This window comes from Capra hircus, chromosome 15, assembly GCF_001704415.2.
Source record: "Capra hircus breed San Clemente chromosome 15, ASM170441v1, whole genome shotgun sequence".
In the NCBI taxonomy this organism is placed as follows: domain Eukaryota; kingdom Metazoa; phylum Chordata; class Mammalia; order Artiodactyla; family Bovidae; genus Capra; species Capra hircus.
The window spans coordinates 48,763,109-48,784,404 of NC_030822.1; the positions used below are offsets into that span (position 1 = coordinate 48,763,109).

Below are 21,296 nucleotides of genomic sequence, written 5' to 3' on the forward strand. Positions count from 1 at the left end.
CACAGAGTCGGACACGACTGAAGCAACTTAGCAGCAGCAGCAGCTGCAGCAGCCCAAAGTAGCCGTGCCCAAAGTTACTACCCTTCCCCACAGACAGGCAACAGCCAGTGGCTGATCCGTGTCAGGGAACGCTGGTGCCTTGCCTCTAAAGGGCCATACCAACTTCAGAACCCTCGGGGGCTTGGCTGAAGCGTCTGCTTTGAGCCTCAAAGCTGCCGCCTCTCCCTCGCCCCGCCCTGCCTGCTCCCTCCCTCCCAGGGGTGGTTCTGGAGGAGGAGGGCTCCAGCTCACAAATCTCCATTTCAGAGTCTGTTCCTGGGAGGGCCCATCCACTACAGGCCCATTGCTTCCAACCAAGTCTTTACCTGTTGCCCCTTAAAGCATTTTCCAGCTTTTCCCTTACTATCTGACACTGGAAACAAGTGGTCTCTCCTGAGGAGTTTTTATTGTTTGGAACAGTGGAGAAACACAAAGGACATAAAAAGACTCCTTCATTTCTTCCTGGAAACCTTCCTTTTTTGCCTCCCACCCCCATTTCCTTTATTTAGCAAAGCAGACCTGATGGGAAAGACTTCAGTGCACAAAGGTGCTAATGATGGTGAATCTTTTTCTTGTTGTCTTAAAAATATTTTCATTGGAGGATAATTGCTTTACAGTGTTTTATTGGTTTCTGCCATACATCAACATGAATCAGCCAAAGGTATACATATGTCCCCTCTCTCTTGAACCTCCCTCCCACCCCATTATGAATCTTATAGTATAGTATCAAGTTATAGTAAACACAGAACTCAGTAAAGCAAACATTTCAGAAGAAAGCTGCAGTCATTGGCTGTCCTGGGTGTTTTACTGCAGGAGCTGAGGTTGAGATGAGAGTCAAGGAAGAGTTCTTAGGGGATGGGGGCAGGAAGAAGAGAAAGAGGAGGAAGAGGAGCATCCCTATTCCAGGCCTATGATAAGGGGAATGAAAATCAAGGACCATGAATATTATCAACATGGATGGTTAAGTAAGATGCTGTTATTACCTTAATGCTGCTTCTTTTCCTATGCTTTTTCCCCTTTTCCAATTGAAACAGATAGCTTTCGGAATTGCTGCGGCTGATTTTCACTTGATTTCTTTGGCTTTTCTCTGAACTGAGTTGGGATTCACTCTCCACCCTTGAGAGTATGGGTGGAAGGGTGAGGCCGGGTGAGGCCCCTTCGTGGGGCTGCACCTCTGTCAGCTGCAGCAGGGCTTGCTGATGCTGCTCCATTATCTGGGAGAGTCGGGAATCTGGGGAAGCCTTAGCAGGTTGTTCCTCAGAGGAAGAATGAAATTTCCTTAAAGGAAAAACAAAAAAAGCACAAATCTGTTAAAATGTAGATACATAAGACTTAGCATGAAAGTCTTCATGAACCATTGATTTAGTGTATCTACCACTCCCAAAGAACCCACCGCCAGTGCAGGAGACATAAGAGACGCAGGTTCCATCCTTGGATTGGGAAGATCCCCTGGAGGAGGAAATGGCAACCCACTCCAGTATTCTTGCTTGGAGAACCCCATGGACAGAGGAGCCTGGTGGGCTATAGTCCATGGGGTTGCAAAGAGCTGAACTTGACTGAAGTGACTTAACATGCATGACAATCAAATTAATGTCCTTTAATCTTTTCATAATTATATTGTTATTCATAATATCCTATTTTTTTCTTTAGGATATTCTAGCTCTTTCTGAGAACTTTCATTTACTGCATTCAGAATAGAAAAAACACCATTCTGAAAAATCAAAGGCCTCTCCACCACAAAATACCTGAATATGGTGGATTAAATTAAACAAATATCCTTTTAATTATATAAATGAATTTGTAAGAGAGATGGGGAATCTTCAAAGACAACAAACTAAACAGGAACTAAAACTAAAGCAGATTTTGGATGAGCTGAAGCTATAGCTTTTTTTGAGGGAATTTTGAACCTAAGTGCTTGCATTTTACCATTTAACACTGGTATTAGATATGTCAGACCTTGGCCTTGTGTGGGGCAGGGAATCAGAAGTGAGGTACCTACACTAAGGCTCTCACCCTTGAAGATCCCATTCTCCAGGGGATCTTTCTGACCAAGGGATTGAACCCAGAATCTCCTGCATTGCAGGCAAATTCTTTATTATCTGAGCCACCAGGGAAGCCCTGAAGAGATACAGCCTCAATAAAAAGGCAGATTAGTAAAAAACTCATTCACCAGCCTTGAGAAACAACAGAGCGACACCATCTTTGTGGCTCTGAACTAGAAAAAAAAAGAAAAAATTCCCTGGGAATTTGGGGCAATATTTGGGGTTCAAATTTACCTTACCTACATAATCATGGAACTCCAACACCAAGAAATTAACATAAAAATGATACTGGAGGAAGGATACCTCTGTAGGTGGCAGAAGCAGATACAAAAGTTCTCTGGAAAAATGCAAATCAGATCTACAATGAGCTACTACCTTATATCAGTCAGAAAGGCCATCATTAAAAAGTCTACAAATAAGAAATGCTGGAGAGGGTGTGGAGAAAAGGGAAGCCTGCTACATTGTTGGTGGGAATGTACATTGGTACAGCCACCATGGAGAACAATACAGAGATTGCTCAAAAAACTCAATATAAAGTTGCCATATGACACAGCAATCCCACTCCTGGGCATATCTCCAGACAAAAGTATAATTAGAAAAGATACTATGCATCCCTATGTTTATAGAAGCAGTATTTACAGTAGCCAAGACATGGAAACAACCTAAATGCCCATCAACAGATGAACGGATAAAGAAGATGTGGTACATGTACGCAATGGAATATTACTCAGCCATAGAAAAGAATGGAATAGTGCCATTCGCAGCTACATGGATGGACCCGGAGATTATCACACTAAATGAAGTAGGTCAGAAATACCATATCACTTAATATGTGGAATCTAAAATATGACACAAATGCACTTATCTATGAAACAGGACAGACTCACAGACATAGAGAACAGACTTGTGGTTGCCAAGGGGTTGGGGGAGGCTTGGATTGGGAATTTGGGACTAGCAGATGCAAACTATTATATGTGTAAGTTGCACTCAGTCATGTCTGACTCTTTGCAACCCCATGAACTGTAGCCTGCCAGGCTCCTCTGTCCATAGCATTCTCTAGCAAGAATGCTGGAGAGGGTTCCCATTTCCTTTTCCAGGGGATCTTCCCAACACAGGGATTGAACCCGGGTCTCCCATATTCCAGGCAGATTCTTTACCACCTAAGCCACTAGGGAAGGCCCAAACTATTGTATACAGAATGTATAAACAACATTGTATATCATAGGTAACTATATTCAGTATCCTGTAATAAATTACAGTGGAAAAGAGTATGAAATAAAAGTTCTCTAGAAAGATACATCCCCACCCAAACCTGCCTAGGTGTCTACAGATAAGGTGGCTACACATAAGTTCACAATCCAAAATTTTAGAACATGTAAGGAAATAACCTACCAAATAAGAGTCCAGACACATGCACACTCACATACCAAACAGTAGTAGATTTCTAAGAATTTAGGATAACAATATTAGAAAGCATTTGTAAGGAAGTGTGTATAATGATTAAAGACATGAAGAAATAAAAACTCTGAGAAATATATTCTGAAAAAGGAACAGGAAGGTTTTAATCAGAACCATACAGAAATTCTAGACATGAAAAGCACCATCACTGAAATTTACAACTCAGTGGACACATTCAACACCATATTGGACACAGTCAGTGACTCATAAACAGGAAATTTCTCAGAAAGAAGCACAGAGAGATATGAGATAAGGAGGTAAGAAACAGTTAAAAAGACATGGAGTCTAGAAAAAGAGGATCAAATATGTATCTATTGTGTGTTCCTGAAGGGAAAATAGAGCAAATTTGGGAGACATAGTATTCAAAGGGAAAATGTGTGATGATCTTCCAGAAGTTATGAAAAAGATGAACCTTCAGATTTAGGAAGCCCAGAAAAGTCACAAGCAAGATTATAAAATGTAAACTAAATACGTCATAGTGAAGCTTGAAAACACAAAAAACAAAGGAGAGACCTCAAAACCAACAAGAGAATAAAAGACAAAAAGAATGATAATTACACTGATAAAAGTCTTTTCAAAGAAATACAGAAGCCAGGAAATAGAAAAACAGTGTTTTCAAAGAGTTTAATTCTTTACCAAGTTAAACAGTAATTTAAGAGAATAAAGTAATTTCAGGTAAGTTTACCAGTGAAATGTACTTGCTGAAAGAACTTCTAAAGGATCTACTTGAGGAAGGAAGAGTGAAATGGAAGAAAGATGGAAAGCAAGACATTAATAAACAATCGGTTAAATCTAAAACAGCATGGACTCTATCTAGCAATAATAAAATAGCAATTAGGAGATATAAGATGCTGAATGAAAAGAATATGTATGACACAAGGGGTGACTGGATTAGAACAATCCAGTGATTTTGAATGTGTCTGCAGGATAACAGAAATATTAATTTAACACTAGTCTAGTTAAGTATGTGAGTTTAAAATAAGAGAATAGAAAGAAAATATGCATTTCCAAATCAGTAGAGGGGAAAGGTAACAAAGTTCTATCAGTTCAATAGACAAATTTTTAAAAAAGATATTAGAAAAAAGTAGGGCGGTTAGGACAAATTAAGATAGGGGAAATAAACTCAAGATTTGAGTATCACAAAAAATGTAAGTAGTCTAAAGTTTAAAATGTGCCCACAAACAACAACAAAAGAAAGGCCAAACAAAAAAACACATGTGAACTAAATAGATTTACTGATAAGTTCTATGTAACTTTCAAGTAACAGTTCCAATTATATATCCCAGAGGATGTGAAATGAGGGGATTATTCTAAGGCTGGTATAATCTTGGTATAATTGATAACACATCCAGACACGGCCAGTGACAGATTGGAGAATTTTAAGCCAGTCTCACTTCCTACATGTGAATGTTAAATCATAAATAACATTAACAAATCAAATCAAGCATATTAAAATAGTATAACAAGTTGGGATTGTCCTAGGAGTAAAAGGTTGGTGGAATGTTAGAAAATCTGTTAATACATTTAGCCACATTAAACAATTAAAGGAGAAAAATTTTCAATTGATGCAGAAAAAGTATTTGATAACATTAAGCATCTATTTATGATAGATCTTTGCAAAAAAAATTGAAATAGGAGTACGTTTCCTCTATTTCTCCCTAAGTACTAAAAATTAAATGTTTTTAATGGCAAAATGTTAGAAGCACTCCCTCTAAAGTCAGGAAAAAAAAAAAGACAAAAATGCCTACTATCTATCACTATCTCTTCTAGGAAGTGAATTCTAAATCTTGTTAAATGTACATTCCACACCTCCAAGTGGAGCACTGAAATGTCTTCTGATTAATTCATACGTGTTAAAATTGTGTCTCTACTTTGAAAATAAGCTCCTTGAGGGTTCCTATGCATCATACTACTTATCTTCTATAACAGTTTAGTCCTATATTCAGTTGTATCAGGTGTGTAATAAATACATTTGATTGAGTGACATCAAGAAATCTCCTTGATTTTAAAAATAACTTTTCATTTTTCTAATTACAGAAGTAATTCATATACATTGTAGGGAATTTGGACAGCACAGAATATATAAAGAAGAAGTTAAAAATAATCCCAAACTTTTTTGCCAGAGGTAAACATTACTGATGTTTTGGTGCACTTTCCATCTTCTGTGTACATTTTAACACGTAGGTGAAGCTCATACTCTTTTAGGTAACATTTTGTACCTCACTATTTTCTCTCTATTAGGACTTCCCAGGTGACTCAGTGGTAAAGAATCCACCTGGCAATGCAGGAGATAAGGGTTTGATCCCTGAGTGGGGAAGATACCCTGGAGGAGGAAATGGCTGCCCACTCCAGTATTCTTGCTTGGGGAATCCCATGAACAGAGGAGCCTGGCGGGCTACAGTCCATGGGGGTCGCCAAGAGTCAGACATGACTTAGCAGCTAAACAACAATAACAACATTTTCTCCCTATAGAAGCATAATTTTAAAGGGTGTGTTGTTTTTCAGTCACCAAGTCGTCTCTGACTCTTTGCAACCCCATGGACTGTAGCATGCGAGGCTCCTCTGTGCATGGGATTCTCCAGGCAAGAGTACTGGAGTGGATAGCTATTCCCTTCCCCAGAGGATAATGAAGGTGAAATCTTTACAGTCTGAGCTACCAAGGAAGCCCATTTAAATAATTCCATATCTAATATTATAATTTACTTAAACATTTCTTTATTCAATTATTGTCATTTCTGTAAATGGTGATATTTTTGCACATACATAATTTTTTCTGCATTTTGGATTATTTTCTTAAGATTGACCATTACAGGGTTGGAGATAATTTGTTTCCTCCAAATATTACTTGCAGTTCTCAAGATATACTGTATCTTTTTTTTTTAACTGTATCTTTATTGATAGGTTCCCTCTGTCCTTCTCCCCACTAGTCTCTGGTTTAACTACAGTGGAAAAGCTAGAGACACGGAAGAAGAAAAGAAATACATGAAAAGTGGACTATTTTAGGTAGAAAGACAGACACTGTTAGGTGAATTTCTCCTCTTGCCTGACCCCTGTCATGAACCCACCCCTCTGTCCAGCATCCCATCCTCCCTCTTCTAGCCTCTCATTTCTCCAGAAAACCACCTGAGAACAGGGAATTCTTACCATAATATTTCTAAGTTCTTATACTTTGTTTCTGTATAATCCAATTTGGGTTGCTTCTTCTTTTCGGTTGATGCTTGCATGTTTATGTTAGACTGAGAGCCTTTCTGGCTACGGGATGCATGTTTCTTGTTAAGTTCATGAAGGTAGTTCAAGTGCATATCAGATTGAGTGTCGGTGTATAGCTGCTGGTAGGAAAACCTTTTCTCTTCTTGGTCGTTGTGTCCTCTTTCTCTATTAGCGTTCATCACCGGGTAATATCCGGCAGGATTTTTATATAATACTTTGTCAGAAACCTGGTGTGGTGGAGCAAATTGATTGGAGGTTACTTTGGGATCCTGGCTTCTCAGTACACTTGAGTATTGTAAATCATCATTTGTGGCATTCATAATCACAACTGTGTCCTGTGTTACTTCAGTATCAATAGGCTTATTTGGGTTTTGCTGATGTCTGGGAGTGTTATTCTGGTTTCCTTGACTGACAACCAGCCCTTCAGTCACCAAAGACTTCGGGCCATGCTGGTGTTTATGCTGTTTTCGAATCTTGTGCTTGGCTGGTCTTTTGGAAGGTTGCTGGCCATTGGTTGTTTCCGAGGATTGATCTCTGAGTCCACTGCTTGACTTTTCATGTTCATATTGAGACCAGTGTTCCTGGTAATTCTAAAAAGATATTTTTTGTTAATGTAAAGTTGAAAGACTGAATTTAAAGTTAAAAGACAAAAATTTTAGTGTTTCTCAAACTGGGAGTTTTGAGACTTCTAGGAAGGTGATCATGGGATTGAAAGGAGATAAAGAACACAGGGGGCTTTCCTCATTTCAGGCAACGAGAGGGTGATTAGCTGAGTGCTTCCTCTTGGCAATTTCTGATTATGAATTTTCTAGAAAAAAAATAGCTTAGAAGGGGCATTATATTAAGGGCAAGTCTTTGACTTAAAATGTTATAAAATGAAGTATTACCACATAGGGGGAGAAAGCAGCTTTTTCCCTAAAGAGCTGCAGAGGAAGTGCAAATCAGCATCAAAATACACACATTTGTCTTAACTAAGATAAATATTAAAAATCTTAACCAGAAAGAACATCAACGATTTGCTTTACCCACTAAATACAAGTTTAGTATGAAATACAATTCACATTATCAGATCTTAGTCATATAGGTCAGAAGCCAGAAATGACCTCTTCACCAGATGAAACAAATTAGATTTTATTCAGAGGATTATAAAAGAGTCTGCATGGTGATGGGACATCTGTGAAACCACAAGGGTTGTTTTGCTTCTGTTCCTTAATATAGCCTGTACTTAGGCAATCAAACATCTGGGGGAAATATTTCAATTTCAGAGCAGTCTTTATGCTTTCCAAAGTCTTGTAACAACACAATGTACTCCTGGCATAATAGATACACTATGTAACTATATTGCACTAAGCCATTTAGACATATTTCCCAAGGAATAAAGCACTCATTACTTTGTGAAAAACTAGCTGAGTTAAGAGGCCTTTGGAAAGAATGATTATATGCTTACTGAAAACAGTCAGAGGGCCATATGCCTCCATGTGCTGTGTAACTGCAACATATTTCTTCCTCTCTAAACACACCTATAAAAAGCCTCTGTGGCCTGTATCTATGCAAGGTTAATCGAAAAAGCGCAAGTTACACAAATCATTTGAGAAAAAAAAAAAAACCTTGAAATGAATAAATCATGTTTTTGCTCAAATTGTTTGTTTTAGGGATATTTCACTTTTTTGATATAATTGCCAAGACTCCTGTATAATATACTACTACTGTATAATACTACTCTTGTATAATAGCATTTCATGCCATTCTATTTCTCATGATATCTCATTATAAAAAGGTCAAGATTATTGAATTTAAAATAGTAATATACAATATTACTTCTTATATCAGATTTTCATGTAAGAATGACTTATAATTTGAAATTTAGAGTAAGTTCTCCTTAGATTTTGAACTTTCTGGAAGATTGGCCAGGTTCTGATTAGCTCCTTCAAGTTTTTACCTGCAGTATCCAGAAAAGAAAAACTTCCTTCTCTGTATTTCAACTGAAAGGGTCCTTCCTTCCATGCAGTATACTGAGCTGCATGGACAAAATGTGGGCGAGAAGGCTTTGCCAGTACACAGCCTAAGAACATCCTTGCTTGTAATGCATCCAGAAGAAAATTATGAACACACCATATTTACTTGGAGAAGGCGATGGCACCCCACTCCAGCACTCTTGCCTGGAAAATCCCATGGACGGAGGAGCCTGGTAGGCTGCAGTCCATGGGGTGGCTAAGAGTCGGACACGACTGAGTGACTTCCCTTTCACTTTTCACTTTCATGCATTGGAGAAGGAAATGGCAACCCACTCCAGTGTTCTTGCCTGGAGAATCCCATCCTGGTGGGCTGCCGTCTATGGGGTCGCACAGAGTTGGACACGACTGAAGCAACTTAGCAGCAGCAGCAGCAGCATAGATATTTACTGATGCTGATGTTATTCTTTTAAGTATTTGTTTAGCCTTTTTTGTTGACTTTTAATGTTGTGTCAATTTCTGCTGTACAGCAAAATGACTCATATACATATATACATTCTTTTAAATATCCTTTTCCATTTTGGTTTATTACAAGAATAGAGTTACCTTTACTATATAATGTAACACCTATATGTAGTCCATCCTATATATAATAGTTAATAATAATCTGCTAATCCAAAATTCCCAAGCCATTCCTCCTCCACTCCCCCTCCCTCTTGGCAACCACAAGTCTATTCTATGTTTGTCAGTCTGTTTCTGTTTTATAGATAAGTTCATTTGTGACATATTTTAAATTCCACATGTGAGTGGTATCAGATGGTATCTGTCTTCCTGACTGACTTCACTTAGTATGCTAATCTCTAGGTCCATCCATGTTTGTTCAGCTTTTTAACTGCTGGAAAAATAAGTGACCAGGAGTTCTTTTTCTGCTACCATCTGACTGTACTTGGTCCAGATTTCTCTCTCATTTCCACCAATGAGAAATGACCCAAAGTCATTCCACCAATGAGTACCAGACCTGAAGTCTTGGCTTATCTTACCACTTGGTCTTAATCATATTATACCTTTTCTGCTGACAATTCAGATAACAATAATGCTGTTCACAGGGTGCTTTATCAACAAGGCCAAGGACTCATCATTTCGTGAGAAACTTCAATTGTCTCAAGTGTTAAATCTGCTATTCACATAAATGTGAGTGCCCAGGGATGGCATTTCAGTCTCCGGAAAGAAAGACATTTATGGGCTGGATGTGATTTGTCTCACCTTCCGAGCAGCCTACTTGAAATCTGAGGTTTACTAAAGATGTATTACCTACAATTGAGGCATCAGGTGTCACTCTTTAGGGCAAGACCTGAGTTCCCTGAAGTTAATATACAAAGCCATTCTCAGGCTATTTAATCTCCATCAGCACTGAAATCCTCTATTGCATCTCCCTCTCCCTGGGATTCTTTTGTCATCAACACTCACAATCAGTCCAGACTCCATGCACTCAGAATAACTGCTTAATGGCAGTAGGTTTTTCCAGCACACACAGAGCAGAGTCCTGTGGCTGGGGCATTAGCACCAGAGTCTCCTGATGCCTAATGCTAAGATGGTAGTTTCTTAGTAAGATGTGTCCTCAATTTTTAATGTTCCTCCGTATTGTCCCATCCAAGGGAAGTTTGACCCCTACCCTGAGAAGGGCAGCAGCTGACTGTCTCTTTCATGACTTTCCTGTTTACATGACATAAGCAGAGGGGAGAACGCACGCTTTGATCTCAGCAAAAGCAAAATGTTCATCTGCCTTAAAACAAAAGCCATTCTTATTCTCAACCACCCTGATCAACTCTAGAGTCCTGAGGGTTGTTCCTGGACTCCAAGATTAGCTCTGAAGTTTGTGTTGTCTTTTTTATTATTTTATTTTTAATTGGAGGATAATTGCTTTACAACGTCGTGTTGGTTTCTGCTGCACAACATTGCAAGTCAATCATAACTATACATATGCATGTCGCCCCCGTCCCACCCACCCCTCATCCTGCCCCTCTCGGTCATCACGGAGCACCAGGCTGGGCTCCCTGTGCTCTGTAGTGGCTTCCCACTAGCTAGCTATTTTACACAGGGTGGTCTGTAACTGTCAATGCTACTTTCTCAATTTGTTCCACCCTCTCCTTCCCCCACTGTGGCCACAGGTCTATTCTCTACATCTGTTCTGATTGTGCTCTTTCTTAACAACAAAACACACATTCTTTGAGTCTGGGTTATACATTCCATCCAATAATATTAATAAAATTTAAAGACATTAACTGGCTCTAATTATTTGTGTCTGGATGAATAAATGCATCATAGTTCTGTTGAAAGCACTGGAGGCAGAACCCAATGAATAGCTCTTTGGAAAGGTGGAAAGATAACTTAGGATGGGATTACGAGAACTTTGACATTAATAAGTCAAAGATGCTACATATCTTTCACACTATCATTTCTTATCTAGAGAGGCAAGAGTTATTTTATTTTAGAGAGAAGAAGGAAAACATCCTATTTGATCCTTTTGAAGCCTTCCTTAACCAGGGAATGTTCGACTTTTCCTTTTGACCACAGGCTTCTCTCCTGGGAAGGATCTTCTGCAGTGTGCCTTCTTACACTGGCCCCCTGGGCTCCGACTCTTAGCTAAGTATTCTGTACACTTCTGAGTACACAATAGAATTGGGATCTGGAAAAGATTCACAGGAGCGCACAAAACAATTCATGATGATAGGACCTCATGGACAGGTAAAGGATGATGGATTACCGAGATAAAGATGCCAAGCATGGGTAAGGCCTTACACAGAAAATAATGAAAATGACCATCAGTTCTTGGTATTTTTAAAGTGAAAATACACAATCTTAAATGGCCTTAGGGACCTTGTTTCCAGCATATCACCTTTCTTTTTCTGGTCCTATATCTCTAGTTTCTTATCCTTTCTGGCATGTGAAAGTGTTAGTCACTCAGTCGTGTCCAGCTCTTTTGAACCCCATGGACGATAGCCTGCCACGCTCCTCTGTCCATGGAATTCTCCAGGCAAGAATACTGGAGTCGGTAGCCATTCCCTTCTTCCGGAGATCTACCTGACCCAGGAATCAAACCCAGGTCTCCTGAATTGTGGGCATATTCTTTACCGTCTGGTAAAGACCTGGTAAAGCCCCCAGGGAAGCAAGCAAGTAAATGTTTCAGTTCAGTTCAGTCGCTCAGTTGTGTCCGACTCTTTGCAACCCCATGAATCGCAGCACGCCAGGCCTCCCTGTCCATCACCAACTCCCGGAGTTCACTCAGACTCACGCCCATCGAGTCAGTGATGCCATCCAGCCATCTCATCCTCAGTCATTCTCTTCTCCTCCTGCCCCCAATCCCTCCCAGCATCAGAGTCTTTTCCAATGAGTCAACTCTTTGCATGAGGTGGCCAGAGTACTGGAGTTTCAGCTTCAGCATCAGTCCTTCCAAAGAAATCCCAGGGCTGATCTCCTTCAGAATGGACTGGTTGGATCTCCTTGCAGTCCAAGGGACTCTCAAGAGTTTTCTCCAACACCACAGTTCAAAAGCATCAATTCTTCGGCACTCTGCCTTCTTCACAGTCCAACTCTCATATCCATACATGACCGGAGGAAAAAACCATAGCCTTGACTAGACGGACCTTAGTCGGCAAAGTAATGTCTCTGCTTTTGAATATACTATCTAGGTTGGTCATAACTTTTCTTCCAAGGAGTAAGCCTCTTTTAATTTCATGGCTGCAGTCACCACCTGCAGTGATTTTGGAGCCCCCAAAAATAAAGTCTGACACTGTTTCCACTGTTTCCCCATCTATTTCCCATGAAGTGATGGGACCAGATGCCATGATCTTCGTTTTCTGAATGTTGAGCTTTAAGCCAACTTTTTCGCTCTCCTCTTTCACTTTCATCAAGAGGCTTTTTAGTTCCTCTTCACTTTCTGCCATAAGGGTGGTGTCATCTGCATATCTGAGGTTATTGATATTTCTCCTGGCAATCCTGATTCCAGCTTGTGTTTCTTCCAGTCCAGCGTTTCTCATGATGTACTCTGCATAGAAGTTCAATAAGCAGGGTGACAATATACAGCCTTGACATACTCCTTTTCCTATTTGGAACCAGTCTGTTGTTCCATGTCCAGTTCTAACTGTTGCTTCCTGACCTGCATACAGATTTCTCAAGAGGCAGGTCAGGTGGTCTGGTATTCCCATCTCTTGAAGAATTTTCCACAGTTTATTGTGATCCACACAGTCAAAGGCTTTGGCATAGTCAAGAAAGCAGAAATAGATGTTTTTTCTGGAACTCTCTTGCTTTTTCCATGATCCAGTGGATATTGGCAATTTGATCTCTGATTCCTCTGCCTTTTCTAAAACCAGCTTGAACATCAGGAAGTTCACGGTTCACGTATTGCTGAAGCCTGGCTTGGAGAATTTTGAGCATTACTTTACTAGCATGTGAGATGAGTGCAATTGTGCGGTAGTTTGAGCATTCTTTGGCATTGCCTTTCTTTGGGATTGGAATGAAAACTGACCTTTTCCTGTCCTGTAGCCACTGCTGAGTTTTCCAAATTTGCTGGCATATTGAGTGCAACACTTTCACAGCATCATCTTTCAGGATCTGAAATAGCTCAATAGGAATTCTATCACCTCCACTAGCTTTGTTCATAGTGATGCTTTCTAAGGCCCACTTGACTTCACATTCCAGGATGTCTGGCTCTAGATGAGTGATCACACCATCATGATTATCTGGGTCGTGAAGATCTTTTGTGTACAGTTCTTCTGTGTATTTTTACCACCTCTTCATAATATCTTCTGCTTCTGTTAGGTCCATACCATTTCTGTCCTTTATCGAGCCCATCTTTGCATGAAACCCAAGACAGGCGGGTCATGGTGGAGAGGTCTGACAGAATGTGGTCCACTGGAGAAGGGAATGGCAAACCACTTCAGTATTCTTGCCTTGAGAACCCCATGAACAGTATGAAAAGGCAAAATTATGGGATACTGAAAGAGGAACTCCCCAGGTCAGTAGGTGCCCAATATGCTACTGGAGATCAGTGGAGAATAACTCCAGGAAGAATGAAGGGATGGAGCCAAAGCAAAAACAATACCCAGCTGTAGATGTGACTGGCAATAGAAGCAAGGTCCGACGCTGTAAAGAGCAATATTGCATAGGAACCTGGAATGTCAGGTCCATGAATCAAGGCAAATTGGAAGTGGTCAAACAAGAGATGGCAAGAATGAACGTCGACATTCTAGGAATCAGCGAACTAAAATGGACTGGAATGGGTGAATTTAACTCAGATGACCATTATATCTACTACTGCGGGCAGGAATCCCTCAGAAGAAATGGAGTAGCCATCATGGTCAACAAGAGTCCGAAATGCACTACTTGGATGCAATCTCAAAAACGACAGAATGATCTCTGTTCGTCTCCAAGGCAAACCATTCAATATCACAGTTATCCAAGTCTATGCCCCAACCAGCTGAAGTTGAATGATTTTATGAAGACTTACAAGACCTTTTAAAACTAACACCCAAGAAAGATGTCCTTTTCATTATAGGGGACTGGAATGCAAAAGTAGGAAGTCAAGAAACACCTGGAGTAACAGGCAAATTTGGCCTTGGAATGCAGAATGAAGCAGGGCAAAGACTAATAGAGTTTTGCCAAGAAAATGCACTGGTCATAGCAAACACCCTCTTCCAACAACACAAGAGAAGACTCTCCACATGGACATCACCAGATGGTCAACACTGAAATCAGATTGATTATATTCTTTGCAGCCAAAGATGGAGAAGCTCTATACAGTCAGCAAAAACAAGACCAGGAGCTGACTGTGGCTCAGATCATGAACCCCTTATTACCAAATTCAGACTCAAATTGAAGAAAGTAGGGAAAACCACTAGACCATTCAGGTATGAGCTAAATCAAATCCCTTATGATTATACAGTGGAAGTGAGAAATAGATTTAAGGGCCTAGATCTGATAGAGTGCCTGATGAACTATGGAATGAGGTTCGTGACATTGTACAGGAGACAGGGATCAAGACCATTCCCATGGAAAAGAAATGCAAAAAAGCAAAATGGCTGTCTGGGGAGGCCTTACAAATAGCTGTGAAAAGAAGAGAGGCGAAAAGCAAAGGAGGAAAGGAAAGATATAAGCGTCTGAATGCGGAGTTCCAGAGAATAGCAAGAAGAGATAAGAAAGCCTTCTTCAGTGATCAATGCAAAGAAATAGAGGAAAAGTAAATGTTTAAAGCTCTTCTATTAAAGAAAAAAAAAAGAATTCTTTACTTGACCTCATTCTCTGGTTAAACTTCATCTCTTCAGTAGGGGTGGTGGGATAAATTGGGATTGACACATATACTACTATCTAGAAAACAGATGATTCTTTTTGAAAACCTACTATATAGTACAGGGAACTCTACTCAGTGCTCTGCTGCTGCTGCTAAGTCGCTTCAGTCGTGTCCGACTCTGTGTGACCCCATAGACGGCAGCCCACCAGGCTCCGCCATCCATGGGATTTTCCAGGCAACAGTACTGGAGTGGGGTGCCACTGCCTTCTCCCACTCAATGCTCTAGGGTGACCTAAATGGGAAGGAAATCCCCCCCAAAAGGGGATATATGTATACAATAGCTGATTCACTTTGCTGTACAGTAGAAACTAACACAACATTGTATAGTAACTATTGTTGTTGGTCAGTCACAAGTCAAGCCCGACTCTGTGACCCCATGTACTGTAGCATGCCAAGCTTCCTTGTCCTTCACTATCTCCCGGAGTTTGCTCAGACTCATGTCCATTGAGTTGGTGATATTTCATTCTCTGCTGCCCTGTTCTCCTTTTGCCTTCAATCTTTCCCAGCATCAGTATCTTTTCCAATGAGTCAGCTCTTCGTAACAGGTGGCCAGAGTACTGGAGCTTCAGCATCAGTCCTATCAATGAATATTCAGGGTTGATTCTTTTAGGATTGACTGGTTTGATCTTGCAGTCCAAGGGACTCTCAAGAGTCTTCTCCAGCACCACAATTCAAAAGAATCAATTCTTCGGCACTAAGCCTTCTTTATGGTCCAAGTCTCACATCTGTACATGACTATTGGAAAAGCCAGAGCTTTGACTATACGGACCTTCGTCAGCAAAGTTGTCTATACTATATATTAAAAAAAGCAACTACTCCAGTAAAAATTAAAAAAACAAACAAAAAATCCCCAAACATCTCATCTTATAATCCATCACCAAGCATCTTAAAATGCAGGTTGGTTTTCATCTTCCCCGCTCTCATCCTGACCCCTGTACTCTGCAGGTGAACCCTTACTCTCACCGCCCCAGTGAAACTGCTCTGCTCAGGCCACCAACCACCTCTTAGTTGCTAAATCCTATGGTACCACTTTCTTTAACTTTCTGTTTTTTCACACTTACACTGTTATTTCAGACTTACAGAAAAAAAAAGGCAAGAATAGCACAGAGAACTCCCAGATATCCTCACTGATTCACTTTTATTTTTTATTTTTATTTTTTTTAGAACAAAGACTTTACTATCACCCAGGAAGTTCTAAGGGATGTAGGAGCTCACTGTCAGGAACCAGATTCAAAGATCAAGTATTAGAACAAAAGATGTTCCTGGACCTTCAGGACCAAAGGACTACATACATTACTTATTTGGATGTCACAAAGGGCCATCAGACCTCCGGGATCCCAGCGGAGGAAGGTTTCTCACTCAGGCAAAGGCATCTGATAATGCCATACAGATAGGTGGTCCACTTGCCACTAATTTCATCTCTTCAGGAGGGCCAAGGATGCCCTACTTTTGAGTCATCCTGGGGCTGCATCTGCTCAAAAGTCCACAGCTGGATGCTCGGCACGTGTCCGGAGCTCGGTAAGGACACGGCAGCCGGGTCAGAGACCGCCGGGGAAAAGGCTGATTCACTTTTTAACATTTTGCCACGTTTCATCATTCTCTCTCTCTATAGATCACTCACTCTCCATGTGTAGACAGACACACAAATATACAGTCTGTCATTTAAACTGTTATTGCTGGTCCCATCATCACTTAGTTGGTCTGAATCATTTGAGACTTGCATCAATGAGTTGGATACATTCCTCCCTTTTCGTGGCACAGGTACGCAGGCTTCTCATTGTGGTGGCTTCTCTTGCTGAGAAGCACAGGCTCAGGAGCTGCAGCTCCCGGGCTCAGGAGCACAGGCTCAGTAGTTGCGGCACAAGTGTTTAGTTGCGAAAAATCTTTTAATTGACATAGAGAGCCTTTCCTGGCCCCCAGCTAGCCTGCCCAACCTCTGTCCCCTCCTCATACTTTCCCCTTTAGTCACTGAACTCCAGCAAAACTCTCAGGAAAGACTAGACTCCCCCCACTTTCATCCCTCTGCTCTCATGTGTGTCTGCTTGGCATGTTTTGACTCATCCTTCCAGGGTCAGCTTAGATGCCCTGCCTTTTCAAGAGGCTTTTCCCATCTTTTTAGGGCAGAATTAGGTGCTCTTTTAGTTACACGGCATTTTATGCCGACTTTCATATCACTGCATTCTGATGACTACATAACTGTTTTGAGCTCCTTAAGGGTAGGAACCATTTTTAAAAGGGTCTTTTGTTAAGTTTTATTTCTATTTTTTTTTCTGAAGAGTTTTTAAAAGTCCATGTCTTTGGGGCCAGACACCTAAAAGCTGGTGGTTGGAACATAGTAGGTATTCAATAATTATTTATTGTCTGAATTATTTTGATTTCACATAGAGGTATCTCTATGTTAGTAAGAGTTACTCATGGTTAGAGTATGTTTACTAAAGGATGTGTAGATTCTTTGAAAGTCACCTTTTAAGAACAAGATTTCAGATGAGGCCCATTTTCACTTAAGATTCACTAAATGACCTATAAATGGTTTTCTAATCCATCACTGGGCTTCCTGGGTGGCGCAGTGGTAAGAAATCCACCTGCCAATGCAGGAGACGCAAGCAACGTGGGTTTGATTACTGAGTCAGGAAGATTCCCTGGAGAAGGAAATGGCAACTCACTCTGGTATTGCCTGGAAAATGCCATGGACAGGGGAGCCTGGTAGGCTACAGTCCACAGGCTGGCAAAGAGTGATACACGACTGAGTGATTGAGTACACCATTAAATACTGAGCATCAGCTTTGGGCAAAGCAGTGTCTTAGGAAGTGGAGAGAAAAATTCATACAAAATTATGGGAATTATCAAGGAACTTAGAGAGTAGCTGGTACAAAAGAAACACAGCAGCTAATGGGACAAAGGTCAAACAGGGTGAGCCCTGGAGGAGTGGTCCTGACCACACGCATGACAGGATGCGTTGGGAGAGGCAGGAGGAGGAGGGGAACCAGAGCAAAGGCAATGGAGCTGGGTAATTGAGGAGAAGAAAGAAAGGCATCCCGGGGACCTTCCTGGCAGTCCAGTGGTTAGGACACTGCAGTTTCAATTCATGGGGCATGGGTTCAGTTCCTGGTCGAGGTACTAAGATCCCATACGCTGTGGGGCCAAAGGGTAAAAAATAAGGAAGGCAGCCTGGAGGTTTGCACATTGAGTATCCAGTCAGTGTGCTGGGTGCAGCGGGCAGCTAGGAAATCCTTTCTGAATAAAGGGAAACATTCCTTGGGCTGCTCTGTGTAGCCATCTTTCTAGGTCCAACAGTCTTTAGCTGTTTTGCTTCTTACCGTCTTCACTCAGGAGTCGGTTAGAACGAAGTGAGTCCAGGACACTCAGATGAAACAGCCTTCTTCTGATTTTTTCTTTACAAAGGTTTTTCTTGCCTCTGCCTAGGGCCATGCCATGCATCAAGCATCCCAGTTTTACCTGATTCTTTTACCATTGGCTGAGATACCTACAATTTCTCATACTGACAAGTGTGAAAACTAGAGGCTGTGAGGCTCTTACATGCTTCAAGTGTGTTTCCCATAGTAATTTAAGTTAACTAGAGATAAAGAATCTTAGATTTATAGCCTTTTGCAGCTGGGATGGCCCTTGTAGTTCATTTCTTTTTCTGCAACTCTGAAAGTAGCCTGGAGGCCACTGGTGGGGAAAAAAAAAAAAAAGATGATTTGAGCTGTGCCTCTTCTCTAATGTTTCTGAAACTGGAATGAGCTTTTTTCTTGTTCTCCACCCCCCACCCCCTGCCCCGCCACCCCTGCATTACCTAACATGTGGGATCATAGTTCCCTGACCAGGGATTAAACCCATGTCCCCTGCATTGAAAGCACAGAGTCTTAACCACTGTATCACCAGGGAAGTCCCTGGAATGAGCTTTATTCTTATTATTGCTTTTTCATTGAACATAGTTCTAACTAATGATGTCAACAGGCTCTGTAGGTTGGGTGATTTCAAAGGGCTTCTCCTTCTGAAAGTGTTTGTTGCTTAGTCGTGTCTGACTCTTTGCAACCCCGTGGACTGTAACCTGCCAGGCTCCTCTGTCCATCAGGTTTCCCAGGCAAGAATACTAGAGTGGGTTGCCATTCCCTTCTCCAGGGGATCTTCCCAACCCAGGGGTCGAACTGGGCTCTCCTGCATTGTAGGTGGCTTCTTTACTGTCTGAGCTACCAGAGAAGTCAAGAATCACTACTACACATAATGCTATATACTGGTTCAAGAAGAAATCAGCTGCTAGACCTTTTCTGGATTCTTCTAGAAAAACAGTCAGTGAGGACAGTTTCGTGAAAATCTTCCCTGAAACAACATTATGATTTCAAAGTAGTAAACCCATGGCCCCCAAAGGGATGTCATCATGCTGAATTACTAGGTAATAGGCTTTCATGTTATGCCAGTGAGGGTTTATTGAGGCTCTGGGCTTTCCCATCCATTTTTAAGGACTGTGCCCCCCACCATCACATAGGGATACTATGTGACTGATAACTCCAAAAGGAAATAGACCTTTTTTTTTTTTTTTTTAATCTTGCCATGCCGTGTGGCATGTGGGACCTTATTTCCTGATCAGGGATCAAACCCAGGCCCCTGCAATGGAAGCATGGAGTCTTAATCACTAGACCGCCAGGGAAGTCCCCAGGAAACAGACTTGGGAACAGTATGGGATCGGACGGTGTTTTGGACCTGCCTGTATTGTTTCCGGGCCATTCCTCTGAATATCTTCAGAGTGATGTAATGATTTTCCTCTAGGAAAGAGAACTTTGGGAAAGTGGGGAGGGCTGGCTGGCTGAGCAAGTAATGGCCCATCTGGGCAGAAGTCTTCTTACCCATCAGAAAGTGGGTAACTATTCTCAGGCATAAGAATAAACCCTTAAGTGATAAGATGTCAGCCACAGACCATCACTTAGATCCAGCAGTAACTCTTGAAACACACTTAAAATTCAATCTAGGAAGTGACCTTTAGCTGTTGGGCTCTTTGATGCCATTTGTCTTCAGGGTCTAGAGTGACATTTCTAGTCTCTCTGGCATTCTGAATAGACGTCTTGTCAGTTACTCTGCCGGGGTAGGAGATCTGCAGGGGTAAAACATAGACAGCATGTTAACTGGATTCATTTTAGTCTGTACTCTAGAAAGAGGTCCTGCAGAGTTACGTTGTACCTATGGTTCATTTCAACCATTCAGCTCAGGTACCTTGGGTACCCGGATTATTCCCAAGGAAAATAGGAATAAACAATGTTTTCTCTTGCAGGGATGATGTGAGAATTGGTGTTTTGGAGTCAAATTTTGTTGTTGTTGTTTAGCCGCCAAGTCATGTCCTACTCTTCTGCCACCCTATGGACTGTAGCCCACTAGGCTCCTCTGTCCATGGAATTCTCCAGGCAAGAGCACTGGAGTGGGGAGGGCCAGTGGCAGTGGGCCTGGAGCGAGCAGGGTTCGGCGGCCTCACCTGTCTCCATTCATTGGTGGCTATCGGTGGCAGTGGGCAGCGTGTCAGGCAGACCGAGCCGTCACCAGCTGCACAACAGGGGAACGTGGCTTAAGAAACTAATCACAGCCAAGTGCCTGCGCTTTGTTCTGCTGGCTGCAGGTTTTATGGAAACCCTGGTACGAATGGCGTGTGTTCAGTGTGCAATAAAGAACATCTTCAAATAGTAGTTCAGAATAGTGAAGGTAGAATAAGCCCCCCTGTACCTTCTGTCACTAGTTTGTCTGAATCTTTACCGGCCCAGAGCACAGATGGCAGTGTCCCAGAAGCTCAGTCAGTGCTAGACTCTACATCTCTGTCTATGTAACCGAGCCCTGTATCACATCAGTCACTTTCATCAGAATCTGTAGTGTCTTCCCCAAGTGGACAGTACATCTATGGACAAAGCAATACTGGAAAGAGAAGACCTGCAAACTTCAGTATCAGAAACGGCATAGCAGCCATCTGAAGAGCAAAACCAAGTCTCTTGAAAAGCCAAAACAGAAAGAGAATCTCTGTTTCATGTGCAGGAAGAAAGTGGGACTTACTGGGTTTGAATGCCAGCGTGGAAATGTTTACTGCGGTGTACACCGTTACTCAGATGTACACAACTGCTCTTAAAATTACAAGACTGATGGCTGCTGAGAAAATCAGAAAAGAAAATCCAGTAGTTGTTGGTGAAAAGATCCAGAAGATTTGAACTGCTGGAATACAAAATCCTTTGGTTATCTGCAAACTAAAAACTGATGAGGTTTTTTACCCCT

At 41.5% G+C, this 21,296-nt stretch overlaps 1 protein-coding gene and 1 pseudogene across 1 annotated transcript in view; one reads left to right on the forward strand and one right to left on the reverse strand.

The window, feature by feature from the left end:
- Positions 1–21,296, reverse strand: part of C15H11orf63 (chromosome 15 C11orf63 homolog) — an 80,728-nt gene that overhangs the window by 15,902 nt on the left and 43,530 nt on the right. Inside the window, exons 4-6 of the mRNA XM_005689564.3 lie at positions 20,026–20,139; positions 6,684–7,339; positions 1,023–1,317 (exon numbers count right to left, since the gene is read on the reverse strand). Coding sequence (XP_005689621.2) covers positions 1,023–1,317; positions 6,684–7,339; positions 20,026–20,139 — 1,065 coding nt within the window. The remainder of the gene's footprint in view (positions 1–1,022; positions 1,318–6,683; positions 7,340–20,025; positions 20,140–21,296) is intronic.
- LOC102171805 lies at positions 20,319–21,234 on the forward strand (annotated as a pseudogene).